This window comes from Polyodon spathula, chromosome 2, assembly GCF_017654505.1.
Source record: "Polyodon spathula isolate WHYD16114869_AA chromosome 2, ASM1765450v1, whole genome shotgun sequence".
Taxonomy (NCBI): Eukaryota; Metazoa; Chordata; class Actinopteri; order Acipenseriformes; family Polyodontidae; genus Polyodon; species Polyodon spathula.
In genome coordinates this window covers 56,749,338-56,762,894 of record NC_054535.1, presented here as the reverse complement: position 1 = coordinate 56,762,894, position 13,557 = coordinate 56,749,338, and the positions used below count along the sequence as shown (strand labels likewise).

The following is a 13,557-nucleotide window of genomic DNA, read 5'->3' as shown; positions in this document are numbered from 1 at the left end:
ATTAGTTTACTGCAAAGCTACATCTTAGTTGATGCTTATCTTGGTGAGAGCCGAGTTCAAATCAGCATGAAGTTCAACATCTACTCTTATGTAATGGAAATCATTAAACATTCCCAAATGTTAAAAGTAAAAGTATCTTATTTTTTTTAAATTTCACTGTTAATAATTTATGATTTACTTTTGATTTCTTGTAATATGTTTAGTTTTTAATAGAGAAACACTGAAGAGTATGTCTATGGTATCCCAATGCAAGACTAAAATGTTTTCCTCGTGGACATCATAAAACCCACTGAGACAACAATATCTTAAATGTAATGAAGATTTTAAAAAATAGATATCGGTCAAAATGGTTTCTGGCCTTTGTTTTACAAATTAATCTGAATCTATGTAAAAAGAAATAAGATTATGGTCGCATATCAACAATGGAATGTGAACCAGCAACGGAAAGTAAAGTTATCGATCATTTTGCTGAACCTAAAACAGATGAAGACCAAAATGTAATTGCCAGAGATCGGTTTTCAAGAAGTACTCAAATGTCCTTTTAAATTCCTGTAATACGTATTCACAGGGATGTAAGGATTAAATATATGTCAGACGCCACCTGCAGCGTTCTGTTTATTAATCTGCTACTATGTATTTTGTAGTAATGGGATGCGCAATTAAAATGGTTAATGTAATGGGATGATTGTTTAATGATTACGTGGCTTACTGTGGAGGCTGTATCGACATTGTGTGGCCAGAGGACTAAATTACAGGTTAAAAAACAAGCTGTGAAAAACACAGGGCCCTACTAATGTATGCTAAACCCCTTGGTCATGTACAAAAATAAGGCCCATAGTGTTTAAATTGGAGATTAAATTACTCAAAAACCTTGTCAATTGGTTCTTTCTGGTGTTGCCCAATAGTGCTCTTCTGGAGTTTTGATGTGGGGCATCCTGAGAGTTTTTTTTTTTTTTGGTCTATTTGTTTCAGAGAACACTGTCTGGCTGTGAAAGACCTCTACTGTTACAAAGAATGGCTTTCAATGGAGGATAACTCCCGTAAAGGGATTTACACCTCCGGACTGAGGCTAAGCCTGCCTGACTGCAATCACCTGCCAAGCATGCAGAAGAACCTCTCTGCCTGCACTGGAGTGCCATTCATTGGTATTCAAGAAACCTCATTGATAATCACAATCATAGCATTAGCATTGACAAAAACAGACTTATTTAAAATAAAAAAAATAAAAAAGTTTTTGTATTTGATGTACCACTGGAAGGCTATGATGACTTAAGTATGTAAATAGATACTGTACACAGGATATATTACATTGACAACATTATTTAGTTAACTTTGTAAACAGAATTTGAAATATAGTTTATAAATCACACCGTTGTTAATATTGTTCACCCGTAATGATAAATGTATGATCTACTAAATGTACAAGGTACAATATTAATGTTTAAAAGCAGTAAGCAGCTGAATGTTTCTCTGTGCTCATACATTTTTTCATAATCTACCCCTAGTAATTCATATATTCTCCCTTTTTTATTTCTTGTAGATATCAAGAACGATCAAGTCACCAGTAAGTACATATTTTGATTAAAGTACACGGTCCTACCAAAATATTTTTTTCAAGTAAATCATACCTAATATATATTGCTATAATTTCTTAGATCTCGGATTTTCCTATATGTAGAGCGCACAGATTATGGTTCAGCACGGACGGAAGCTCCAATGTTAAATCAGCGGAGTTGACCATCTTGTCTATATACAAGATTTTTGGTACAACAGTTTCGCCAACTCAGGTTGTCCAGCAGTGTTGCCAAGACTCCTGTGAAAAAGCGGCACTGCCTTTCAAAACAAGCCCAACCCTTGAGTAGTTCTAGTTTTTTTTTTTTTTTTTTTTTTTTTTTTTTTTTTTTTTTTTAATTTAGTAGTTTTTGTTTTTCTTAGTTGAACTTGTGGGGATAGGATGATTCTAAAATTCTAATGATGTGCCTACACATTGATAATGTATATAATATTTTTTTTTCCACTTTAAGGAGCCTCCACTGTGATAGTGACTAATTAGTCAGAGGTTTCTGATTCAACAAACAATTATCAAGCTGAGTAATTACACGTTGGTTATTTCCAACATAATATAGTACATCTAAGGTTAAAGAAACCCTGTCCAAATGTTTAAGATTTTTGGCAGATGAGTTGATATGCATATAATTGAAAATTGATATGCATGCATGTTTAGGTAAAGCTACCAAACATCCTGGTTTGTCTGGAACAGTCCCAGTTTCACGTTCAGAAAGAGGCATGTCCCAAGAGGCAATAAATTAATTTTGATGGCACTATTTTCCTGGTGGAGGAATATTGTTTTCGCTGTTCTGGACTGCCTTGCGCATACCACTTGCTTCTACCAGCCTAAACATATTTCGATGGTTATCACCAGCTGACTGGTACAGGACCAGGCATGTAGGCTACACGTGGAAATAGCAATAAAAACAGTGATGTCAAAAAGCAAGTGTGTGCTTTGTGAAACAAAACAGCTAGTCACAGACGAAGCGTCAACGTGCACCGATAAAAAGTAGAGCAGGAACCACACAATAGTAATAATTTCTTGAGAATGTGTACCATTCACATTGCACTGATTATATAAGAAATTACCTTTCCTGGAAATTACAGTAGTCCCTCTCTAATATTGAAAAAAAAAAAACTGTTATAGTGCTGACACCAAAGAGGATGAGAATTAACGGAAGAACAGACACATGTAGAGAGTTAAATCGCTAAAAATAAGTGCATGGTTAAAAAGGTTATATAAACTCATACAAAATTCTGTAAAGTGTGTGCAATATATGTAAGGTACTGTATAGTATCATAACGTGTCAATGCGGCACCATTTTCGCATTATAAAATGGAGCATGTTTTGTTTTGTGTTACCGATAGCATGTTAGCTAAAGTAAATAGAAACTGCACTAGGTATTAATTTGCTTTTACTATTGTACTGAGGCCTACTATACAGATTTACATTTGTACATAATATAATGTGTACAGAGAACACACTAATGTTATTTCAATGCAGTGATTTATACATTTAAATTAAATTAAGCACTATAAATATATGTCTGTGATTTATTTATGTATTTTTTTTTTTTTTTAAACTGGACACCTCGTCATTTCAGACAACCTGTCTGTCTCCTGACGGTTCAGCATTGGACTACTGTACACACATTGAACAAAGGAAAAATAATTTTCTAGAAACTATTTAACCTTTAAAATTCACAGTAAAAAACTATTGATAAAATATAATTGCTTAGCATATGCAGAAGGTTTTTTTTTTTATTTATTTCTGAAGGTTGTAATTTGATGTAATAAGAGTCTAAACTACTAGTTAATGAAATCTAAAACTACCAGCACTGAGAGTTTAAATCTTTTACAGTATATACAAACTCTATGCACAAATACAGAAGGACACGTAGATGGAAATCTAGACAATATTGTTTAAGGTTTTTACATTAAAGTGTCCTGTGCTTTCAAAGTCTAAAGCTCCTCCCTCTGATCTGCATTGCTTTCTTTTATTTTACAGAAACTTGTTACAAGGAGAGAGGAAGATTTTACCAAGGGATTGTCAATGTCACAGTTGCTGGTATTCCTTGTCAAAAATGGAATAAAACAGTGAGTTGTCAAAGTTGTTTTATCAAGTCCTCAATAAATTTAATAAATACAAATGGCTAGTTTCCAATTGTACGGTTATCCACCAGAAATAAGTGTTCTCTGTATATTTTAAAAGCCACCAACTGTAGTGCCTACAGTTTTATATGTGAATTATGTTCACCATTTTAATTATGTTTTTATGCAGAAATTTGTTTAAACACCAAAATCCAAGCAGAACAGGACAAAGCTCAGAAGAATAGTAAAATACATTATTTTCTCAAATGACTGTTAATCCCTACAGTATAACAGTGCAGTGCAGCATAACTGAATACTGTGTTAATTAAATTAGTGAAGTGCTCCCCCATTTCTCCTGCTTTCTTTCACAGCAATATGTAAGAATCTAAAACACGCTGTTAAAAACCTGGCAAAACATCAACAGCTGCCATCTTTCAAGATATCAAGATGTCTTGCTGGATATTGTAATCATCCGGTTCACAGACTATATAAATGAACTGAGTGCACTTGCAAAAACTGTGTTGTCAACAGGACCAAAAAAAAATATTTAGCTTGCATCCAAACAAACTCGTAGATAAGTGTGAACAGCACGCACATTGATATATTGTTTCAAATGAAACTAACTGTTTGAAACAGACCTAGTGTGAATACAGCCAAAGAAATACTTTCTTATGCAGTGGATTGTGGGATACTGGTGGTTCTTTATTTTATGTGGTGTGTTTAGTTACACATTCTTAGGACTGTCTCCCAAAATAAAGCTGGGTGTAACTACAGAATTTTGACCCTAGCCGTCTCCAGTCTTTTGTAGTTACATTGGCTTTTATATTACAAATTATAATACTGACGGCAAGGTTCTGTTAAATTATTTTTTAAATGGATAATAATTTAGACTATGTCATTGTTAATGGTATTCTTTCAACCTTCTTTGCTCCTTTATTATACTCAAGTAGTTCCATTTCTATTGAGTTTGTCAACTCTTTTGAATCATTCTCAATAACCTGTTTATAGCTTCTTTTTTAAGATTTATTTTTATACCTAGTCCTTTAGGAATAGCTGTTTTCCATATATTACTATGCCTTTTTACCAAAAGTGTTGTGGGACCATATTTTAATTTAAGATACACATCTTTTATAATCTGCCCATGGCTTGACTTCACATACATTATTTAATAGGAACATTTCTTTAAAAATAAGGTCTTGTTACTGCAGGGCCTTTGTAGACCACCCAGTGCGTGGCCTAAATTGTCCTGGCATCCCTCCATTTTGACATCTGTGCTAATAGTCCATAAATCAGTTATTGATACTACATTAAACCAAGCTGCTGACAAATGTCAACAACTGTAGTAGATCACATATTAATTGTATTTTATCATGGAAATGTACATTTACCAACCTATTAGGTGTTATATTTATTATGACAGTAACTTGTCCAAAATGATTGAATCCCTTTAAACTGCAATGGCCTTAACCATAAAAATATTAGTGCCTGTAAATATTCAGAAGACTGTAATATTCAGGGGAAGTTGTCAAAATATTGCTCTGCATTTTTACATTTATTATATAGATTTTTATAATATACTCAATAAATTGAGCTAAAGAAGGTTCTTAGCAAGTTTCATTCAATTAGACAAACGACCCTATGTAAAAATGTAAGTGTGACTTATAGACAGCCTCCATACACGCCCTAATTACGAAACTCTGACTAAACAACATTCTACACAAGTTTCATAAAAATTGGAGAAGCAGTTCTCTAGATATATGTTAAAATGTAAGTGTGATATGCAGACTGACAGTGTATCCTAAGGAGATAACAATCATGGTGTACACTATACAGTAGTTATTACAATACATAAGTTTGGGCTCGTAAGAAATCCTAAAGGCAGGATTTGTCATTTCAATGCATAGCATAGCACAGACCTTCTCATGAGTGCTTTGTATCCTGCCCTCGTCTGCCGTTATTTACAAAAACTGTTTTTGAGCTGGACCCTGCCTAGCCTGTGGGTTCCTGGATTCGGACCAGCCGAAGGATGGCCTGTTACACCCTTATCTGGAAGCAATTAGTCTTTATAGTGAGAAAGAAGTGATTCTTTGTAGTTTATACTTCCTCATAAATAAACAACCTCCACAATTTCTTGTGTGCCTTAACTCAATTAAAATGGCTTATTATAAATAGGGCATGTTTCAGATCAAGCGCTACAGTTCAAAAAACGAGTTGAAGCACACTAGCTGTATTGTTCGTCGCACAGCCTCCTAAGTTAAGTTAGTACTGTATGTGATTTTGTTTTTCTCAGAAGCTACCACCGTTTTGTAATTGTTGTTGCTGGTAAGGGAAAGAAAATATGGTGAAGGGTTTCTGCATTAGAAGGTAGAAGAAATGTAATAAAGCAATCAGATTGGTTTTACATCTCATTACTGTTTTAGCCAAATGTATTTGGCTATGCACTGCAATTTTATGTAAACTAGAATATTTGCCCCTAATAGGCCAGTTTTAGGCACCCAATTAGCTCTTGGGCCTCTATATGTTAACGTAGGCAAGTTATTCCAAGATTAGAGCTAATCAGGGTCTGTGAAACTAGCTGTTAATGTTGTAAAATTAAGTTACAAAAAAAGTTACAAGAAATAAATGTCTACAATTATTTATTTCAGCAATTTTTTTGAAAAGCTCCAAAAATACTAATTCAAAACTATTCATTATGCTATGATAGTATTGTCTACAAGGTGCTAGACATTTCAATATGATAATAAAGAACCTAATTCTAGAAAAGTCTAGGAAATCCTGGATTGCAGGAGAAAATTCTTAGAGAGTATAAAAGGGTTCGGCATAGGATGATTGCTGTCATTAGGCAGAAGACCGAAGGCAGAAAATTATCTATTGTCATAAAGCTGTCATATAGAATGTGAATCAGTGATCGGAAATCCTGGCCTGTGAACACCTCATCATAGGAGGAAAATAAATTGAACTATTTCCCTAATATCCTTACACCACCGGACATTAGTCTCGGTCTGTCATGTGACTGGTTCATATAACTGTCAGTACCGCCCCTTTTCAAAGGAACGCCTTTCTCCCCTGCACTATTCACAAGAGAAAATGGCTGAACACCGATTCTGTGAGTTAACAAAAAATGAATTATGAAACATACTACAAAAGTACCACTTTACCACTAAAAATGGTGAATAAAACGTCACTCACAGTTTTCTGACATTCTGAAATTCACACAAATTCAACCCAACGATGCAAACAAATATGATGGGCGGGATATAAACTGGATTATACAGCAGTTGGCAAACCACATGGATAAATGCTTTGCTAATTATACAGTATCAACTTCAAAACCATTTTCTGTTGTTTATTTCTGTTATTTATTTACTTATGCTGTATGAGCTACATTTAACCAAAATATATGTTAATATTTATTTACGTATGCTGTATCAGCTATATTTAAACAAACTATATAGTCGTATTTACTATCCAACCTTGCCTCACTTATTTTTTTGACTGATTCATACTGTACTGTATATTAAATATGTACTGCAGACTCAGCCATAGTGGAAAATTAAATGCCCCTCAGGAAGACTATTGTTACTTACAGTGTGCAATGCCCTCAGCCTGTGGTTTCAGGCATTATAGACCTTAGTCTTCTCTCGGGTCAATAATTTTCTACTGTCTCCCTCCTCTCCAGGCCATATTTACTATATAGATAGAGATAGTTTAGTTTAAAAAATTACCTTTATTATTCAATTATAATCAACAATCATATACAGTAATACATTTTACAGTTCTTTTTTTTTTTTTAATTAACAAAAGATTTTAAGAACAATTAAACATACAATATCTAAATATTTACCATCCCATTATTATACCCCACCACCACCACCACCACTGAACACACCCCTCCCCCAATTCCCCACACCTGCTGAAACACTTCAATCTGGTGAGTGAGTTTATAGAAGGTAAACTCCAGCTTCAGTCTGGATGCCACAAGTATAGAGCAATCACTTCACCTGTCAGGTCGCCAGTCACTGTATTTGTTTTGCTTTTAATTCTGGCTAATTCAGCTTGCCCCAATAAAAACTTTGCCAGTTGACATCTATTTTTTCTCCTTTTAAAATATCTCACCCCAAAGATTAACACAATTGTTGAGCATTCCACCTCCAGTCCCATAAATAGATCTAATAGGATCCTGAACAGTGGATGTAGTGTGGGGTGGTACATAAAATAATGAAACACTTTCTTTCTCTGTAAACAATAAGGGCACTTCTACTCCTGGGTGAATGATTGCCAGAAAAGATTTTGTGGTCACGATTTTGTGTAAAATTCTCCATTGTAAATACCCAACTCTTTTCTAAAGTGGTGGTTTATACAGACTCCTCCAAGCTGGCTCTACACTTAGCCTCTCTCTCCAACGTATATCTGACAACTCTCAGTGATTTATAGTGAGCTACTTCCGCACAAAGCCTAGGATACAGATAATAATTGGGCACAACAAATTGGGGAGAAAACCGGGGTAAAAAATTGGAGACGACTAAATTTATTAAAAAAATAAATAAAAAAAAAATAATAAAAAAAAGTCAGTGTTGTATTACTATCACCTCCATCACTGTAATCCCCTGAACTGGCACAGTGCTGTGTGTCACCGAGAGAACAGCTGAGTCCTCTCTCACAGACACACCACACTTCACTTCACTTCCTCAGCACTCTCTCCAAAAACATCCCACAAATCCTCTCCCAAGAAAGGCCAGAAAGCTTTATAAAATTCCACTGGTAGACCATCGAGTCAATTTACTTTGCCATTAATCAGCCCTTGGAGGGCATCAGACAATTCTCCCAAAGTCAGAGGGCTACCTAACCCTCTAGCATCCTCTTCAGGCGGCTGGGGGAGATTTGGCAGGAAACACTGTGGCGCCCTAGTTTCCTCCACAATATCTGCTGAAAACAATTCTTTACAAAAGTCCACAGCCACTCTCTTAATCTCCACAGGCTCCCTCAACTCTTGCTCATCTGCTGTTTTCAGGCAATGAATCATTTTACCCTGGGCACTTTTCTTTTCTAGCCCCCCAAAAAATATTCTTCCACCATATTCTTAAAGTGGGATCTGACTACTGCCCCCTACACTTTTGGTCCCAACAGATCTGACAACTCCTGATTTTTATATTTTAGTCCCTCAATCAGACTGTCATCTGGCTGGGAATCCAAAGCTTGCTGAAGCACTAGAATATCTTGTTTAAACTCTTAGTGACATTTCTATTAAACCGTTGACAAAAAGTTCACCATCTCTCCCAAAAGAAAGTAAAACATGCCCATCACAGGCTAAAAGATTATTAAAACTCCAGTATACACTATGAATTCTCAAATTTGGAAGCAATCCACAGCATTGAACTAAATGATGATCTGATAAGCCAGTAGGAATAATAACACAGGATTTAAAAAGATTCAGGTTATGTTTAAACCTATAAAAACTATCCAATCATGCTAGGGAAATATCATGACCACGTTTTAACCCACATGTACTGTCAGACTTTACCATTCAAATTCCTCCATATATTAATCAGTTCTGAATGTTTTAGAATTCTTAAAAACTCGCTAGCAGACTGTGGATGTGGCTCAATGTGATTTCTACCTAATCCATTATTTACTGTACAATTAAAATCAACACCTAAAATAAGAACTTATTCTGATCCAGTCTGCTTAAATACGGTGCATAAACATTTATAAAAAACCCTGGCTTCAATAACAGCCTTAACTTTTAGCAGCTGACCTTTCACTATTTCATCAACAATAACTGAACTGGGATTTAAATTTTCTAAAAACAGAATGGCTACCTTAGCACTTAAATTTGTCCCATTACTAAAAAATAAATTCCGTCTCCAATCTTTAACCCAATCAATATGATTTTCAGAGTCAATATGAGTTTCTTTTAAAAGTGACAGTCATTTTTTTTTTTGTTTGTTTTTTTTGTTTAATATATTCTAACAGTGCAGTTCTCTTATCAATATTTCTACAGCCATTAATGATAAGACTCCCCATATGTATGTATCCGAGTCATTGCAGAGATGGAAAGAAAAGAACACTGATGAGAAAGAAAAACATATATACAAGACGACTCCAGAGTTTACATCTTAACTGTTTTCTTTTAAACAAGCACAACATTTACTAATAATCTTCTTTAAACATATATGAAGTGATGAAAAATGTGATATACGCCATTCTCACCAAAACTCAGCTAAAAGCAGGATCATTCATCTCACAGTGCCTACTTTCTGATCTTCAATGTTCTTTGTCCTCAAAACACTATATACACCACGTTAAATATAACTCAAATGATCGCTTCTTTCCATAACGAGCTATAAACCAGGCTTCTAATTTAGCAAAATCTGAAATATCCATTGAGCGAATTGGCTTGCAGTATCGCAGTCATGTGACCCTATTATGTCAGCGCCCAGGAAGAGTGTATAGTAGCGTATTTAATCTTGTAAATTGTGATTTTATGATTAAATGATGAAGAAATTAACTGTCTCCTTCCGAGTTAATATTAAATATTATAATCCTCTGCTGTGAAATTGGTGTATATTGTTAATTTTCAGGAATTCCACGTAATTTCTTTTGGTATCCTGTAATTGTCGTCAATTCATTCCTCGGTGTGGTATCCTTGCTCGTCAGAGTTGATATATACTTTAAACTGCTCAATTGGCCACATTATCAGATTTCAAGCACCAGTGGGGGAAAATAAGTTCCCGCACAGTGCAAATAAATCACTTGTTCTGTCAAATTATATTGGGGATGCTTCACAAGCAGAGCTTTCATTGCAGCATTTAAAAATATAAAATCAATTTCTGCAGTCTCCCAGCCTTCTTGAAAAGATCTGCGTTTCCTTTGTTTTTCTTTTGTATTTGTTTCGCTTTCATTAGAACCCAAACCTAGTAGATACCTGTCAGATTCTAGTGTACTTGCTGAAGCGGTTTTCTCCTACTGTTATTTAAAAAAAAAAAAAATCAATAAATAGCCACCTATCTAACAATTTCATCCCGAGGACTACAGTGAAACATACTGTATTTAAATTGAGACTTTAGTGAAGGCCACATGTGTACATGAGTACATTAATTATTTTAGATATTAATTCATAGTCAGACAGCTTTTTGTAAACAACAAACAAGCTTCATGGTCGGAAAGGCATGCTTTCCAACATTTATAAACTGTTCAGTGGGACGCTCGTTTCCGGGGTGGTGGCGCATTATACAAAAGGGAGGAGTCACACACAAAAAAATCATATAATAGATGTACCCCCCCCCCCCCCCCCCCCCCCCCCCAACTCAACACAACACAACCATCATGACAGTAAAAATAGACATAAATAATTAAAACACAAAAAAAGCTTTCTTACCATCTTGTATAGGTTTATAAAGTTGACGTGCTTCTCAGAGTGTGGTCTCACTAACCCAAGAGTGTGGCACACAATGATAACCCTACTTCACCTATATATATATATATATATATATATATATATATATATATATATATATATATATATAGCTATATATTCCTATGGGTAAATATCGGGACTTTCTTCCTATGCATCCATTTGCTAGGAAATCGGGACTGTCCCGACCTTAGAGGGACTGTTGAGATGTATGACAACGTTACACAGCAGAGAGAATTTCTGTCAACCCGTCTGGTGTTGTTAGTGTCAGTTTCTCGGCACACAGGACAGTAGTTGCTAAGTAACGAGGAACGAACAGGTGATGATCGATCTGTATGAGCGTTTACAAAGATGCTTTGTTTAAAAAAAAAAAAAAAATGTTAATCTACATTTATAACAGTGTTCTTTTTTTTTTTTTTTTTTTTTTAGCAAAAAATCTAAGCCTTTTAAGGGACCCTGACTGTTGTTGATTCCAACTTAGGCACTTCACATAAGGACTAGCAGGTTTTAAAAGGCACAGTATTGTTGGTTTCTAATCCTGATATTATTGTATTTTGATTCATTTTAAGCAATTTATTTGATGAACCCTCATCAGTGTGCCAATGTAATAATGAAATCACTGACTTTTCTTTCAAGAGTTTGTTCATGTCGGTATCAATATGACAGTTAATATACCATGTAAAAGCAGAAAACGAAGTCATTTTGTCTCCAGAATTATATTATTTGATGTCAAATTTGTGAATGTTTGCTAATTCCTTGTGACTGATTAATCAGTGTGCTTAACTGAGTGTGATGTGAATATGTATTCTTTTGCAAGAAAATGTCCCATGGATATAAAGCCTAGTACTTTTACAGAACTCACAACTACTTACACTCTGTTTTTTGCATTAATACTGTCCTTTGGATTTCTTTGCCTTTTTCTACAGGGTAACTTAAATCCATCACTGTTCTCCCTCTCCCACATTTTCTGATACACTGTTCTCTGCACCCATGCTTTTATTTTCTACCTCCTCTGCTTTCCCAACTACTACAGCCTCACTTTTAAACTCTCTCAGCCTGCCCAGTTCAGCACTTTAATCAGCTGGTTGTAATTTGGTCTGATACAATGCTACCATCTGTTACCTATCCCTGTATCTCGATCTTCTTCTTACCGGAAGACTCTACATTCAATCCACTTTCATTATCAGTTTGTCTGTTGGTAGTGGAAGGACCTGCCTGTTGACCACTATAACCCCCTTGCTTCTTCCCCTTGTTATCAGTTTGTCTGTCAGCATTAGAAGGACCTGGCTGATCATTGCCTTCCCGACTTCTCCTCTCCTCTTTCTCAGGACAAGTTCTAATATGTCCCTGTGACAAGGTACTTGTGTCACGTGTATGGGGAACCGCTGATATGAGAGATATGGGAGTTGGAGTTGAAACGCCGCTCAGGATTTATTCACGCACAAAAAGTAAACAAACGGGTCATGTGATGCAACCGACGATGGTAGCGCACAGATGACACATACAGGACACTGTACAAAAGGCAAAATAAAACACAAAAATCTACAACTAAAACGTGCCACACAGGGCAAGCGCTAGCCTTATAAATGAGGTGTCCCGCTCCAGGAACCTGCAACACTATGTAACCCTCGCTGTACATTATTTGGGTCAGCATCCCCTAAACTAACCTACTTATGACCCGGAATTGTTACAGCGACGCCTGCTTCTTCATATGACCTTGGCTGGGCATTGCCTTCACAAGTACCATGTTGCAGTTTAAGGGTTGCGCCTCTTTGTGCAGCATGGCGGTGAGGTCACCCAGAACGATTCCCACCGGATGTTTTTATGCTGATGGACATTCAGTCGAGACCCGCCCACCTGCTGATTGAGGACCGGCACAGCCAATCACTCGCTGCCTTTCCTCAATTTAGTTCGCCACACCCCCTTTTATACCGTCAGTCATGCTCCCTTGGTGGCAGGTGCAATCGCCCTTACTTCAATCCGCGTTTGCCACCGCGCAAAGCGCGCAGGCAATGGCTTGCGGTATTGTGATTCCTCCCTTTTATGGATTGCCAACTTCCAACTTTCCCTGAAATGAATTGGCAGCCCATCCAGTCCAAGTTACACTGTTCCCTTTACACAGCGCCCTCACAGGTTTATGACCCGGATTCATTCTCTCTACCACAAGCTATTATAAAGCAAAATACATCCTCCCTTATTGCACCAAAAACACCACCAGCTCTTTCCTTGAAAATCTGAGTGCTTGGTTTTCATGACTGCTCTATGTTTATCGAATACTTTTGAGAGCATTGTGGAGGACACATGAACTGTATTTTGAAAGGGATTATAATACCTGCTCATGACGAGACATAAGATATGCAAATAGTATGAAATTAAGACCTGCAATACAACATTTAAACATACATCTAGCACCTAGCGCCCACTCCAAAAAGATTAATTAATCTAATTGGTCATGGGCAATATTCCATGCCATAACAAAACTTGCTTGCATTGTTACATCAGCT

General features: G+C 36.0%; 1 protein-coding gene across 1 annotated transcript in view; it reads left to right on the top strand.

Moving 5' to 3' along the window:
* musk (muscle, skeletal, receptor tyrosine kinase) overlaps nt 1-13,557 on the top strand; it is an 83,522-nt gene that overhangs the window by 57,805 nt on the left and 12,160 nt on the right. The window contains exons 10-12 of the mRNA XM_041225702.1: nt 973-1,145; nt 1,541-1,564; nt 3,557-3,645. Coding sequence (XP_041081636.1) covers nt 973-1,145; nt 1,541-1,564; nt 3,557-3,645 — 286 coding nt within the window. The remainder of the gene's footprint in view (nt 1-972; nt 1,146-1,540; nt 1,565-3,556; nt 3,646-13,557) is intronic.